The sequence below is a fragment of the Anopheles moucheti genome, chromosome 2 (genome assembly GCF_943734755.1).
Source record: "Anopheles moucheti chromosome 2, idAnoMoucSN_F20_07, whole genome shotgun sequence".
NCBI lineage: Eukaryota > Metazoa > Arthropoda > Insecta > Diptera > Culicidae > Anopheles > Anopheles moucheti.
The window spans coordinates 18085262-18099741 of record NC_069140.1 but is presented as its reverse complement, the minus strand read 5'-3'; the positions used below and the strand labels follow the sequence as shown (position 1 = coordinate 18099741).

Below are 14480 nucleotides of genomic sequence, written 5' to 3'. Positions count from 1 at the left end.
AGGAACTATACGAATGTCCTGTGCGCTTCACTCGCATTGGAACGATTGGAAATTCAACGAAACTACAGTGTGGTTGAGCCTGAACTCCTAGATGAACCAATGTTTTGTATATTTTAATAAAATTAAAAAAACAACATATATTCAACTTACAGAAGTTATGATAACACTCACATTCTTAAACTATCTCATTTTTGTAACCAATCGGAATTCAATTCGAAATAGATAAATTTGATGCTGATGCAATTGATGCTTTTCTCGAGAGACTAATAAGAATGGTGGAAAACGTTTGCTACCTTTCTCTATCGCTATACGTGAATAATACGATCGCGAATGAGACCGATAGATGCTCGGAGATATATCACTCACACACATCCATCGTTCATCACTCTCACTCTCGGACTATTTCGTTAACTTCTCACGGAACAGAACAGCATTGAAAACAAGCCCGTGCCAGAAATATGTAAAATAAGTTAATTTTACAATGCTTTGTTCTGTAATTTTCACAGTTTTTTTGTTTTGTTTCACACGTCCGATGGAGGTGCTTTGAAACGAATAATATAAAAAATAAATCTTTAGTTTCTTCAATTTGTGGATCACGTGCAGCGACCGCCAATTGGAGTTTGACGTTTTTCGTTAAATCTGTGTTGTTGTTTTGGTCTCCGCCCGGTTAGACATAGCGGAATTTTGTTAGGGAATAAAATGTCGTTTTTTCAGCTTATTTTATTAATGTGCGGTGTTGCACTCGCTTCTACAAATGAAATTGAGGTACTTTAGCTACAACCAAGCGTATAAAAGGTCTTTTAATATTACCTTTTTACTTCATTTTAGTTACCGGCAAAGTTTGTGACAAGCAGCTCGCACACGAACAATTGGGCTGTGCTGGTGGACACGTCTCGGTTTTGGTTCAACTATCGTCACATCGCTAACGTCCTGTCCGTGTATCGTTCAGTAAAACGATTGGGCATTCCGGACAGCCAGATACTGCTCATGGTAGCGGATGATATGGCGTGCAATGCGCGTAATCCACGCCCTGCCACTGTTTTCAACAATGCCAAACAACACATCAATGTGTATGGCTCAGATGTTGAGGTCGACTACCGTGGGTACGAGGTGACGGTGGAGAATTTCGTACGATTACTCACGGGTCGTAACGAAAATGGAACCGCTCGTTCCAAGCGATTGCTGTCGGATTCGGGGAGTAACGTGCTGATATACTTGACCGGTCACGGTGGAGACGGATTTCTCAAGTTTCAGGACTCGGAAGAGATCACCAACCAAGAGCTGGCAGATGCGATTGAGCAGATGTGGCAAAAGCAACGGTACAATGAGCTGTTTTTCATGATCGACACATGCCAAGCCGCTTCCATGTATGAAAAGTTTTACTCACCGAACATACTTGCCGTGGCGAGCAGTTTAGTAGGCGAAGATTCACTGTCCCACCATATCGATCCTGCCATCGGGGTGTACATCATAGACCGCTACACGTACAATGCGCTCGAGTTCCTGGAGCGAGTCGAATGGAATAGTAAAAAAACAATGGGCGATTTCGTAAGTTTCACAGTGACAGCCCATCTTCACCTTGGCTATAGCAACGTTTTTGTTACGTTTTTTAGCTTGCTGTTTGTCCCAAGCGTGCTTGTATTTCAACGGTAGGTGTAAGGAAGGATCTTTATCCGAAAGATCCGTTCAAGGTTCCTATAACGGATTTCTTCGGTTCTATCCGGCCAACCGAAATATCCTCCGATGTAGTCAACGTAACGCTTTCAACCATTCCAGAAGTAGTGTGAGTAGCTAGTAACGCTCGTCGATTTTATTGGTCAATGGTTAACGTATGTACGTGTCGTACATGGATATATGTTTCTCTATTTCAGATCATCACCAAAGCCTATCAGTAAGCCAAATGCTCAACTGTTTTACGAACAGTTTCCTACCAAACTGTTCCCCCGGTCTTAGTCAACGACGAGTAGCAAATAAATGATACAAAAATAGCTCTATGACGAACCGCCTTTGGCATCCCCACTGTTTGACAGTGATCCATCGCTGATCCGAATCGTTCCAGCTTTGTACTCCGTGATTAGCGAGTTTTCTGCGTCTCCCAGCTTCTTCAATCCCGCTATGAATTGCTGATTTTCCACATTATCATCACACAGATTGTGGATGGCCAGAATGCTCCATTCCTTAATCACTGTGGAAAGATTGTATAAGTATAGAGCCATACGGTACACTGTCTAAGGAGATTCTTACGTGGATTACGAGCGTCTAGATTGGTGCACTCCAGAATCGCTGCTATAATTTCCATTTCATGGGCAAGCTTTTGATTTTTCTTTGATTTATACGCCAAATTCGCTAATGCTTTTACAACCGAAGACCTTAAGGAGTAAGAAATTTTCGTCTCAATGTCCAATTCACTCTCTCCTTGCTTAATTTTCAGAATTTCTTCTATTTTCTGCACCGGCGTGAACATGTTCTTTATCTCCGATTTGCTGAGTAGCTGCATTTGTCGCAAAAGGCCTAAAAATTAAAGCATATTGAAGTTGATAACGCTCGAAGCATGAAGTGTGCGCTTGCTTACATCCGAGGTTTAAAAATAACCCTCCATCGTGACGCAGAAACGATCCATACGGTTCCACACACGAGGAATCGGCAATTAAAACTAGCAGCGTGAACGCTTCCTCCGTGTCCTGAGCATCGAGCTGCACGTTATCGGTTTTGAGTATCATATCCGATTTTTTCTTAAACTCGGCGAGCAAATGTTTGAACACATCCGGATGGATCGGGTGAACTCGTCTGTCCTCTTGTCGTAAGTACTCGATTAGATATCGATAAAGCAGCAACTTTTTGCTTGCATCAATCTTTTCCAACACCCGGACCATCTCGTTGCTTTCGACAATAAGATACTCCAAGAATATGGCAACGAATTCCGGCACGTCGGATTGTGCCAAACGGTTGGCTTCAACGTTTTCGAGCAGGCGGTTCAAAATATCCACCAAGTTTAAGCTCACAGCCTTATAAAGGAACCCGTTGTATAATATCATGGCCGAAGCATTTGAGTACCCTCCATTGGAGGAAACATTTTTGAGCAAAAACGTATTCATGAACGTAATGATACGTTCCTGGTTGCACATGTTCTGTACACAGAGATTGGCCAGCAGCTGTAGGCAGTTTGTACGAACGTTTTCCGGTATAGTGCCTTTCTCGTTCTCCAAAATGTCCCGAACACGTTCCAGGAATTCTACACGAGCAACGATGGCATTCTGAAACGATTCTCCCCGGGCACAGGCTCGCTTCAGCAAATTTAAGCACTTGATGGCAATGCGATTCGCGGCTTCGTCGTCCGAATCGTGGCAATCGTAGAAACTTTCTATTAAAATAGAGACTTCTCTGCGGAACGTGTCTACATCAGTATCGCTAAAAAAGTGGAATGGAAATTAATTTCCAAACACGTTTCGCTCATCCGTAGGATGTTTCCTATGGTGGAAATCGGTTATATTACCTTATATCCAATAAGTTAAGTGTTTCTAACACTTTATCGTAGTTTTTATCCGTTATATTTTGCTTTATATCAATCATGGTGAATGTAAAACGCTTTTGATTGAGTTAATTCTATCTGGAAAAGTGGCAAAACGTATGGGCCAGAACTCGACACTGCGCGCAAGAAAACATTCAGCTGTCAAATTTGACCTCTGCGAAGGAACTGTTTTGGCGTGGAAAAAAATGCATTTCGATTAATAATTTTGCAAGTAAAAATATTCTATAACAAAAATTTACACACAGATTAGGTCAATTATGAGAAATAGTTCGTTTTTTGCAAAGTGTAAACATTTTTAAAATTAAGTTTGTTTACGTTTCCTTCGCCGCTGTCAAACCACAACCACAGAGAGATAGAACAGCAGTAAGAAAGAGATGCAATAATAAAATACAATTCCCATGCAACAATTTCAACAGAACTGTAGATATCCAGTTTTGAATCCTGCTGAAAGTCTTCAGATCAAGGATAACAAGGAAATTTCCCATCAAATACAACCTACCATTTATATATCTTAGTTAGTTCTAATTTTTCATCTAGTGATTGGTATCGCCCACTGTCGAACGCCGTCGTCAATAAATCCATTATTCCGGCCATACTGGCCATCAGTCCATTTCTGTGCGGGTCGATAATCCTCCTCTGTTCGTGTGGATAATAAGATAAGATTTTACGAGCTGGCTCGTCGGATGCCTTGATAATGCCTTGCTCGTGCAGCGGCGGATCAAACGGTAGGCGGAGTAGGCGGTCGCCTAGGGCCTCGCCGTGTTGGGGGCCCCAATAAATTTGTGCCTATTGTGCGATTTTTGAAAATTTTAAAACAAAATTAAATTATAGCAAAAAAAAATTAATTTACAAGGTAGAAAATTGATCAAAAATATCTTCCTTGGTTATATAAAACATTTTTTTCTATGTGATAAATTAAATGCAGAGAAGAATATCGACTTTGTGACTTTAAAGTATAAACGAAATTGCACCAGGACCAAGAACACAAATTTTCCAGTTAGTGGAGAAAAATTTCTTCGAAAACTACCAGATTCCGAACGTATAATACCAGGAGAGCATCCACGGAAGAGGTAGCTCCTAGTACAGCAATTTTGCTCAAAAACCGCCGAAAGGTATGCAATGTTTACACACCAACTTTGCATACAAACCAGCTGTTTTCAGATTTTCGATACCAGGAGAGCATGTTTTTCAAGAGGTAACACCTGGTACCAGCCGAGTACCAGGATGTTGCACAACACATGTTACACAACACATGTTGCGCAACATATGTTGCACACCATCTGACATGCAACATATGTCGCGCAACATATGTTGCGCAACATCTGGCATGCAACATCTTACATGCAACAACTTGGGATTGCAACTTTGGTCGAAAACCGCCGAAAGGTAGGCAATGTTTAAACACTAATTTTCCCGTTAATCGAGAAAAATTTCTTCGAAAACTACCAGTTTCCGAATGTATAGTACCAGGAGAGTATCCACGGAAGAGGTAGCTCCTGGTACTGCGCCGAAAGGTATGCAATGTTTATACACTATATAAACGCCGTAAGGTATGCAATGTTTATACACTATATAAACATTGCATACCTTACGGCGCAATACCAGGAGCTACCTCTTTCGTGGATGCTCTCCTGGTACTATTCATTCGGAAACTGGTAGTTTTCGAAGAAATTTTTCACGACCAACGGGAAAGTTAGTGTTTAAACATTGCATACCTTTCGGCGGTTTTCGACCAAAATTGCTGTACTAGGTGCTACCTCTTCCGTGGATGCTTTCCTGGTATCGGCAATCTGAAAACAGCTGGTTTCGTATGGAATTTCGTACCAGCTAATGGCGATCCAAGTAGTGGCGTTATCGTTCTCCTTAGCGCATACAAACGTTTATATATAGAGACTAGCTTACTAGGCCCGTTTACAGGGCTACGTAACAGAACTCTGAGATGTACGCAAGGGAGCTTTCTTTCCGAGACTTTGATGGTGTTGTTACGTCATGTTTGAAGTACATCTCCCTAACACCGATAATGCCGTAGCAAAATTATGGGCCCCCCTTGAAAAATTCCGCCCTGGGCCTCCAAGGGGATTGATCCTCCACTGTGTTCGTGTCTAAAGAGTCTGGTTAGTCATATTCCCTGTACAAAAGTGAGTTCATCGTTCGTCTTCCTCTCGAACGCAACCAAGCGAATTTCGTCAGATTTGGACACCATCCATGTCGATAGGCTCCTTATAGCCCCAGCCTCGATCATCATGCTAATTCTGAGTGGAGAAGTTTTCTCAGATTGTAGAAAGAAGGGTTGTGAGCCAGCACGCTACAACATCAATGCTGTTTTAGTTGCTGACCTTTGAATAAAGGTGAAAGTTTGGTCGAATTCAAAACTTCAGTCAACTATCTGTGCTTGAATATCCAAAAGAAAAATTACAATGCAAACCAGGACCTCCAGAGATTGTAGCAGCCCGTATAATGCACTCGAACCGGTTTATGGTTTATGGTATAGGTATAGGCATAAGTAATAGCAACATGATTATTTGATAAATACCCGGTATATGCAGCGATAACTATTTATTATTACTTAAATTTTTATTATCAATCAGCATCCAGGAAATTGATGTTTTCTAGGAAACAATGCACATGTAACACATCATTTTCATAGCACTGTATCGTGTGCAAATGGAACGCCCCTTTCTGAAAGGAGGAGGAGCAAAAGGATGCTTTTCGACCATGCGCACACTTTGCCTAACGTTTCAAATCAAATGTAGCGTAAAAATGCACGTTAGGACGATTTGACTCCTGCAGTCGCGCTCGGGAAGCAGCAAAGAATAGAGGTTTTGCCACGAGAGAACTGAAGATTCTGCTCCATAAGGGAATTACAGTGTTTAAATTATAGTGGCCCAGTGCAATGGAAAGTAATGCCAATAGTGATATCGATATGTCCAAGCTGGGTGCCTCGGCCAAAGGACTGTTGACCACGTTCGAGAACGCCAATGCCAGCTTGATGGCATCGGCGCTGGTAACAACGGCACAGTTTGCCGTGGTCAAGGACATAGCCGAAACACTGCGGCACGTTGACTGTGGTGAAGTGCAAAACCGATCAGAAGCTTGCTTTAGCCGCAGCTCAATGCAGGATCTGTCCGACGAGGATTTGTCCGATTTTTCGTCCAACGAAAGTGATGGGCTGGAAGAGTTGGATTTGAAAAATTCTGGTTAGTGATTTGTTGTACAGCTGGTGAATGGCGTGAATAAGGAATATTAAAGTTATTTCCTGTTTCTTAACATCAGGCCATGTTCGTAGTGCCGAGGAAGATGCTGAAGGTCAGGCTCACGACAGCTGTGGAGCACTTGTGCCCGTAATTCCGGTGCTTAATCTAGCCGGGACAAAGTTGGGCATCGGAGGAACTGGATTGAACGGGTCCGGTGCCGTCGTAAGAAAGATGTTTACCAATACCAGAGAACGCTGGCGCCAGCAGAATGTGTCGGGGGCGTTTGCTGAGTTGCGAAAGCTAGTTCCGACCCATCCGCCGGACAAGAAGCTGTCGAAAAATGAAATTCTTCGTATGGCCATTCGGTACATTCGCTTGCTAACGAATGTGCTCGAGTGGCAGAAGAAGCAGGAAGCTAACGATCGCACTCCACTAAAACAGCGAAGTTCCCAGCAGCAACTTCAGCAGCTTATTCAAGCCCCCAACCATATGGTGCAGCATTCAAACAACGAGAACCATTTCACGGGCAACTACAGAGAAAACGGGAACAATCTGCTAATGATCGTGTCGCCCAAATCGTTTGCCAAGTCCGCCAGCACGGCAGGTCGCACTGGTAGGCTCGAACCGAAAGCCGAACAACAGTGTGTGGAGATTGAAAAAATAAAGCTGGTCAGCAAGTTGTGTCCGGTGGGCAAGTTGGCCAAACCCGGCGGCACTGCTAACACATCGAACACCAGTACCAAAAGTCGACGCAAAACTATGTCCAACGCATTACACTTCCGGTCCGGCTTGCACATCAAAACAGATCTGATGGCACTTTCGCAGCCAACGTGTGGTACGATACCGACAATGATGGAGAGCGAAATTAAGCGTGAATTGACGCACCACGGCCAAATGATTTCGCTTGACGGGGAAGGACACAGTCGGGAATGTTTGAACGGTGGTGATGGAATCGCACAGAAAAGATCGATCGACAAGGGGTTGGAAAAGTCAAAGTAAATGGGGCAGATTCACAGTAACACAATTATGCATCAATGATAACCTACAGTAGGAAACGTGACATGTTTATGCTTAGTATTATTAACATTGCAGATAAATATCCCCCAGTTTTGATTAACAAATCAATGCCAAATATAGTGTTTCCAAAAACACGTATCTTTTACTTGTTTTTCGTATTATTTTCTAAGTTCTATGTGACCACAGGATGAGTAAAATTCTTGCCATAACATCCAAATGAACAGAGTGGCATGATTGCATATAAATCAATCAACGGATTAGGTACAACACAACAAATTGGTATCCACAGTTTCACGTAAATTCGTTCCCTTGCTTAATTTTGGTTATTTTAGCGAAAGTCTTCATGACTTCACTCCATCTCGTAGTAGTTCATGAAAACTTCTCCTGGGACACTATTAACATCAACAATTTTTCTGGGTCTGTGCCAACCTTGGACAGATTGCTATTCGAGTCAAAGCGAATTATCTGCTGAATGCAAATCCTGCTACCTTTAGAATGGTAATTAAATCTACTGGGCTCCTCCATTGTTTATTTGCACTAAAAGTTTATTTGACTCCTATAACTGTAAATGGTTTATTAGTTGCCAGACACACCAGTTATATCGAGATTACTATTTTCCCCAGGTTGGTTTACGGTGCTTATTTTATGTCTAATATTTTATGCCAATCTTGATGCAGATTTGTGCTTTTTTGTAAGCACATCATAGTTTATTGCTGTTTTTAAATTCATAAACGTTATTACCTTTAATTACCATGAATTACCTAAAATATGATTTTGTTATGCTCTCAAATTCACTTAAAGTTAAACCATTCTCGGCTTGGAAAAAACATTTAAACGATGAATTTTAACCCATATTTCTGCTGCAAGTATCAAGAAATGAAAAATGAATATGAACATTCGCTCGATAAAAAAAACCCGAACGACATTAAAATCACACCACCACTTCTTTCATTTAATCCATTTTCCCATCGATATCACATGAGCAGTCGTCTGCCGGTCGTCATCGCCGTCGTCTTTTATTTGTGTAAAAACCTCCAATTTAAATTCATTACAACCCCGAAATTCACTCGGTGGTGGAAGCTGGCACGTGTTTATCACATCGTTTTGCGTTCAAATGACAAATAAGCCGAGCCGAAGTGACGAGTAAAACCTGAAAGCCCGAGGAATCTGGTTTGGTGCAGATAAGAGATTTCACCACACACCCCTGCTTGACTTTCTTCTGCATGCGTGTAGCTGGGCCGAACCAGGATTCTCGTGCCCACCAATGTTGCGCAAAAAGGGTACGCTTCCTTTCTTCCATCAAACCATCCAATTAATTTCGAATGATACTTCCGGCCACACGCCAATCCCCGACACGTGTCGTCACCTAACGTTTGGTTATCGGCACCACGAGTGGCTAATAGGATAAAGATTAGTTTATTTAGCTTATTTTATTGATTAATTCAAATCGGAACTTAATGTAGAACAGATAGTTTCGTCTACTATCCAGCTTCCGGGAAAATTTGAAGGTAAATTTCACCCACGCTGCCCAATAATCGGTCGTCATAGAAACCACGCCTACTGAAGGAAATTCATCGCAAGGCAGACATGATTTTTTGTTGTTGCATCATTGCAAGCAGAAAAGATTATGTTTATTGGGTATTGAAATCGGAGAAAAGGTTCAAATTAATAGCGAAAAAGTAAGGAGAAAAGTGTGAAAATTGTTACGCGATAAGCACCGTGAGCTGTGAACATTGGATAAGGACATTTAATCCGGTTAAATTCCACCAACGTTGTTCGTTCCTTCATCGGTTGTTTGTCGTCCATCGTAATCAGATTTTCCGACGGCATGAAAAGGTACAAACAAACTATAAAAAAATGTATTCTGATAATCGATTTTGGAAGTTTTGCATATTTTGCAACAATAGGCAAGAGACGATTAGTCTATAAATGTGTATAAACAGATGGAACATTGCCAACAGGTGTTATTATGGTACACCGTGCGATAAAGGGTACATTCTTTTTTCGCATCAATAAATTGTTTAAAACTATACAAACAAACTGATAGTTGGTCACAATCATTGGATTTATTGGCGTATTCGTTTTGTTAGATTTAAATGCTTGTGAAAATGTATAACAGTACATGAGAAAACTTCCTAGCTGTTCAAAATTTTTCAAAGCTAGTATTACATTAAACATTTAAATCCCTACACTCCTACATGTCTCTGAACAACATGTGCTGATGGAATTTTCTTAGTTTGAAGAAAAACGCTCCAATGAAAGCTAGATCTGGTATTAATACAAGAACTATTCAATGATGAATGTCCACACTAGGTGGCCAAGAGGCGCACGAAGAAAGTTGGCTTCAATCCGGTGGTGCTTCAAGAGAAAAGTCGATGCATAGCGAGACACCCACTAGTAGTAGGCCGCAAAAACCAAACCGAGAAAGGCCTTCAAGCGCAGCTTCCGAGCAACTACTATTATGAACAATAGCCAGTGCCATGACTAGTTAAGATCAATCGGTACAGTCTATGAGTCATAAGAACGCCTTATGATCAAGATGGAGTGGAATAATGATAATGATGGTTGTCATTGATGCATCCGTCAGCAAACTCGATTGGCCACTTTATCGTTGGATCGTGGGCAGCCATCCGAATTAGCCATCCGAAATAAAATGAAGTGGTAATTTAATTAAACAACTAAGCAGTCTGCCTGTCATTCAGGAACCTTCGATTCATGTAGAAGTTTTAGAAATTCTTTACTGAAAAAACTACAGACGTTCCTAATAAACGAAGAAATTCGAAAGAAAAAGAAGCCAATCGAATAAATGCTTGCTTTTGATTCAACCGTCAGCTCGCTGGGTTTTCAATTTTTTACCAATCGATTCAACACTGCATGATTTAACGTCAGATGCGCTCGAATGGAACTGACAAAGACCATCTGCTCGAAATCGTGGTCCGCTGGGTTGTGCTGCGTGCATACAGTGTAGCTGTGTTGGTGATATCGAAACGTCCCGTCAATGTAGTTGGGGGTGTGTGCATGGTGCTGCTGAACGTCGTTGTATTGCGCGTGTGTGCGTGTCAAGCAGTCCGTCGTTTTCGTTCGTAGCGAATCTTCTGCCTAAGCTCACGCAAAATCCCGTGCAATTAGCGTAGGCCGTGTGTGGTTTTTCTGTGTTTTTGGGAAATTTGTGACCCCGATTTGGCAAAACCTGTAATCAGGACGCGTTACAGTACGTGCACGAACAACCGAAGGAAACGGTTCCATTAGCCACACGCACCAAGCAGCGTCTTTTTTGTGAAGCATTAGCACAAAGCAACAGATCAAAAAATGGTAGGTGTACCTGGTCATGTTTCGGCAGTACCCGTGCAAATTTCCGTGCCATTATTAAAGTCTAATGAAAATGCGACAATGTGTCAATGATGGGAGCGCCGTACTGTATCTGCAAAAACGATAAACTGTGCTCTGGGAACGCAATCGGTTCCTAACACAGCGTTCAATTTGGTGCAGTGCCTTGAAGGGGTATTGAAAATGTCACCCCTTTAGCGTGAACCCAGATCACGTCTCGCCCTAGATCCCAAAGTTGCCATGGCGCCCTCTTTACGGAATGGTTATCTGCAATTGAACGTATTTAGACTTCTGGTAGAGGCGGATTAAATTCTAATGCAAACATGATGCTCTTTCTATTTACAGGGAAATGAAACCTCGCTACCAATGGAGCTGTGCTCGAACTGTAAGTTTACCTGTAAAATGGGCGCATTTTTTGCATTTAGGATTTTGTGCATAGTGCATATTCTACTTAAATCCGTGAAGAAAGAAAAACACGCGAATTACTGATGTGATCGGCGCGTAGTAGTAGGCCACAATATATCCGTAGTGTACGAAGGTGCGCGCTCTCTCGCTCTCTCTGCTGTTCTGTTCTTGTGTGATGTTGTGTATGACCGTGTGTGCTCAATGCCTGCAGCAGCATACGGCTATTCTCGAACCAAGCAAAAGTTTATCGATTTTCCTCCTTGCGAAAGACGCTAATAACGAGGCGCATTGATCCTAGTATGCAGCAAATGATTTTACCTACAGAACTCGACAACCGCATCCTATAAAGTTGTCAAACACTTAGGGTGAAGTAAATGTTTGATGCATTTTAATATGTTTGCCTTTTGATAAACAAACCCTTTATTTGAAGGTAAATTGAAATCAATAGCAATCATTTGATGTATACTTAGTTAAAAAGAAATGTTCACTACATTTCCCCGTTCGACGACAATACACAAATAATGTTTAACAAATGATTCTCTTTACTTTTAGTAACAGTCGGTTCCCAATCGCCAATGAGGTGGCGCGCATGTCGTGCCAATTTTATCTGAACAGGCAACCCGGCACGATCATTCCGGACGGTGACCACCTCGCGCGCAAATGTTTTTTGTGTTGTTTTTCATTTGCGCGTATTATTTACATCTGCCAGATATTTGTCACTCGGTTCTATGCAAAAAGCCGCGTGGGCCGCTCCACACTAGCGAAGAAGCGCTTGATTTGGGAAGACGCGCTACCATGGGAACCGGGTAGTAAAGTCCATGCTTACTTCGGTCGCCTACCGATTGAACTGGATATAGAATCAATCTCAGTTTCCTTTTATCCAGCGAACGAAGAGGATCGCTTTCGGTTTGTGTGTTCCGCATAGTCGGTTAGGCTAGTGCTAATTAAGAAGCATCTAATTCCGGATGGGTCAAATAACATCTCGCACACGTACGAGAGGGAGAGAGAGCGAACGCGCGTTTTGTCCTCATCGCATCACATGATAATTCTAACGTGCATTATTATTTTCCAGTTGACGCGGATGAAATCCGTCGGTTGGGCAAACGGTTCAAGAAGCTCGACCTCGACAATTCCGGCGCCCTGAGCATCGATGAGTTTATGTCCTTGCCGGAGCTGCAGCAGAACCCGCTAGTGCAGCGTGTGATCGACATCTTCGATGCGGACGGTAATGGTGAGGTCGACTTCAAGGAATTTATCCAGGGAGTGTCCCAATTTAGCGTAAAGGGTGACAAACTATCGAAGCTGAAATTTGCCTTCCGAATATACGACATGGATAACGATGGCTACATCTCGAACGGGGAATTGTTTCAGGTAAGCGAACCAAAGAACCGTATGTGGTATTTTTTTTTCGATTTGTAATGCACGCGATATTATTCGGTCGTAGCGTCCAAAAGTAGTAGCTCTCGAACGTGCGCGGTCCTACATGGCTACGTGGTAGTGCAGGGGACGTTGAATCAATGCTAAAAATAATCATTCATCGTTCCGGGCTACCTTGAATACCCGCGTGTTCGTTGCGGGACCTTAGAATCTCAGGCATGTGTAGATATTGCCGCTTTTTCAAAACAAAAATCATGTTTCCTTTCATGTTTCGACACTATCGCGCGTTCCGCCTTGCTTCTGCCACTCTCCACGCGGACCAGGTGTTAAAAATGATGGTTGGTAATAACCTAAAGGACACGCAGCTGCAGCAGATCGTGGACAAGACGATCGTGTTCGCCGACAAGGATGAGGATGGCAAGATTTCGTTCGACGAGTTCTGTTCGGTCGTGGGCAACACGGATATACACAAAAAGATGGTCGTGGATGTTTAAAGCCCCTCTACCCCAACCCCCGCATCGGGTTTCGCTTAACCCTCTTCCACCAACTCGGGGTTCAGGTCGTGTGTGCGCGCGCGCGCGCCATCTAGAAATGATCGGTACCAGTCGCGCGGCACTAACGAAACTCGTATCTCTTACCCAAATCACAACCACCACACGGGACGGGAAACAAGGCGAACACACAGTATCGTCGTTGTCGTCCTGCAAGCTTCGTCTAAAACTATTGCAATTATCTGCACCATTACACCCTTAAACATACAACACCCCGTATTGCGTATCGTTGCGAATGACGATGAGAGAAGCGTGTGTGGGATTACTAGTAGGGTAATTTCTACACCTTTTTACCTTTATAGAGGGCGTTGTTTCTTTCTTTTATCCATCCATCCATCCACCAGAAAAAGGGCAGACACACGGTACGAAAAAAATGGCTAAAATTTCACATTTAGAACCGCTCTCACATCAGCCCCGCAGTGTTTGCGCCGTTAATTAAATTGCGAGGAAAACGAGAGCCATATTTCATAGCACATCGGATGCAAGAATCGTCAAATAGGTAGATTTGTGGGTTTTGGGTGGTGTTGTGTAAGCTGTCTCCAGTGTTTTTAAATATTTCTTTTGTTTCACTACAATCTTTCTATGTTTGTTCGTAATTGTTTAAGAAAGAGGCAACATGCTTTACACACCTATATTTACACATTGTTGTTGATATGTCTCTTTGCGCGATAGGCTTTGAAACACTTCGTTATCACAACGTTTTTAAAACCACGCGAAACGATGAATTTTATGCTTAGCATTACGTTGTATAGTTTTGTTTTTTTTTTTGTTTGTTTCGATCATTACACTTATCGTATTATCTAGACCAATGTAGTTAAGTAATAATGATATATAAAATAAAATGTGCGTTCAATGCGATGTGGAAGTGGATTTACAGTGTGTAATTTGCAGCAAGTCACAAAGCCGGCTCTCGAATGAAAGATCATTAATGGTTTATTAACATACATTAACCTTCCACCGGTCATAGAAATAATCATAATGGGAATTTTACACCTCTCCAAACAGAGTTCATGTGCAAGAAGGATTTATTTAGATTTACTTTCCATGTTCCCTCTATTGTGTGAGTGTAATTTGTACGTT

At 42.2% G+C, this 14480-nt stretch overlaps 4 protein-coding genes across 5 annotated transcripts; 3 read left to right on the top strand and 1 right to left on the bottom strand.

The window, feature by feature from the left end:
* Positions 1 to 548: 548 nt before the first annotated feature.
* On the top strand, positions 549 to 2014 carry LOC128297502 (putative GPI-anchor transamidase). Its single transcript, XM_053033154.1, has 4 exons — positions 549 to 765; positions 829 to 1548; positions 1614 to 1783; positions 1872 to 2014. The coding sequence occupies exons 1-4, from the start codon at positions 700 to 702 to the stop codon at positions 1951 to 1953; spliced, it is 1038 nt and encodes a 345-aa protein (XP_052889114.1). The 5' UTR covers positions 549 to 699; the 3' UTR covers positions 1954 to 2014.
* Positions 1791 to 3845, bottom strand: LOC128297499 (ataxin-10). Its single transcript, XM_053033149.1, has 5 exons — positions 3773 to 3845; positions 3494 to 3694; positions 2573 to 3408; positions 2245 to 2511; positions 1791 to 2185 (listed from the first exon to the last, which is right to left on the bottom strand). The coding sequence occupies exons 2-5, from the start codon at positions 3568 to 3570 to the stop codon at positions 1992 to 1994; spliced, it is 1374 nt and encodes a 457-aa protein (XP_052889109.1). The 5' UTR covers positions 3571 to 3694; positions 3773 to 3845; the 3' UTR covers positions 1791 to 1991.
* Positions 3846 to 6422: 2577 nt separating this feature from the next.
* LOC128297500 (uncharacterized) lies at positions 6423 to 7722 on the top strand. Its single transcript, XM_053033150.1, has 2 exons — positions 6423 to 6726; positions 6803 to 7722. Exons 1-2 carry the CDS (start codon positions 6423 to 6425, stop codon positions 7720 to 7722), a joined length of 1224 nt encoding a protein of 407 aa, XP_052889110.1.
* A 3087-nt stretch (positions 7723 to 10809) lies between these two features.
* LOC128297504 (calcineurin subunit B type 2) lies at positions 10810 to 14270 on the top strand. Of its 2 annotated transcripts, XM_053033156.1 has the most exons (4): positions 10810 to 11052; positions 11413 to 11452; positions 12545 to 12843; positions 13173 to 14270. In XM_053033156.1, the coding sequence occupies exons 1-4, from the start codon at positions 11050 to 11052 to the stop codon at positions 13341 to 13343; spliced, it is 513 nt and encodes a 170-aa protein (XP_052889116.1). In that variant the 5' UTR covers positions 10810 to 11049; the 3' UTR covers positions 13344 to 14270. The 2 variants fall into 2 exon arrangements, with proteins under 2 accessions (XP_052889116.1, XP_052889117.1); XM_053033157.1 differs by lacking the exons at positions 10810 to 11052; positions 11413 to 11452 and adding an exon at positions 12160 to 12462.
* The last annotated feature ends 210 nt before the right edge of the window (positions 14271 to 14480 follow it).

Bases quoted from the DNA above. Each gene is read 5' to 3' on its own strand.
- LOC128297502 (XM_053033154.1), top strand. From the start codon at position 700: ATGTCGTTTTTTCAGCTTATTTTATTAATGTGCGGTGTTGCACTCGCT. The intron at 1,549-1,613 runs GTAAGTTTCACA...TACGTTTTTTAG, and splicing joins AAAAAACAATGGGCGATTTC to CTTGCTGTTTGTCCCAAGCG. The intron at 1,784-1,871 runs GTGAGTAGCTAG...TCTCTATTTCAG, and splicing joins TCAACCATTCCAGAAGTAGT to ATCATCACCAAAGCCTATCA.
- LOC128297499 (XM_053033149.1), bottom strand. From the start codon at position 3,570: ATGATTGATATAAAGCAAAATATAACGGATAAAAACTACGATAAAGTG. The intron at 3,409-3,493 runs GTAATATAACCG...CCACTTTTTTAG, and splicing joins CTTAACTTATTGGATATAAG to CGATACTGATGTAGACACGT. The intron at 2,186-2,244 runs GTAAGAATCTCC...ATCTTTCCACAG, and splicing joins TCTAGACGCTCGTAATCCAC to TGATTAAGGAATGGAGCATT.
- LOC128297500 (XM_053033150.1), top strand. From the start codon at position 6,423: ATGGAAAGTAATGCCAATAGTGATATCGATATGTCCAAGCTGGGTGCC. The intron at 6,727-6,802 runs GTTAGTGATTTG...TCTTAACATCAG, and splicing joins GTTGGATTTGAAAAATTCTG to GCCATGTTCGTAGTGCCGAG.
- LOC128297504 (XM_053033156.1), top strand. The intron at 11,453-12,544 runs GTAAGTTTACCT...ATTATTTTCCAG, and splicing joins AATGGAGCTGTGCTCGAACT to TTGACGCGGATGAAATCCGT. The intron at 12,844-13,172 runs GTAAGCGAACCA...CACGCGGACCAG, and splicing joins CGAACGGGGAATTGTTTCAG to GTGTTAAAAATGATGGTTGG.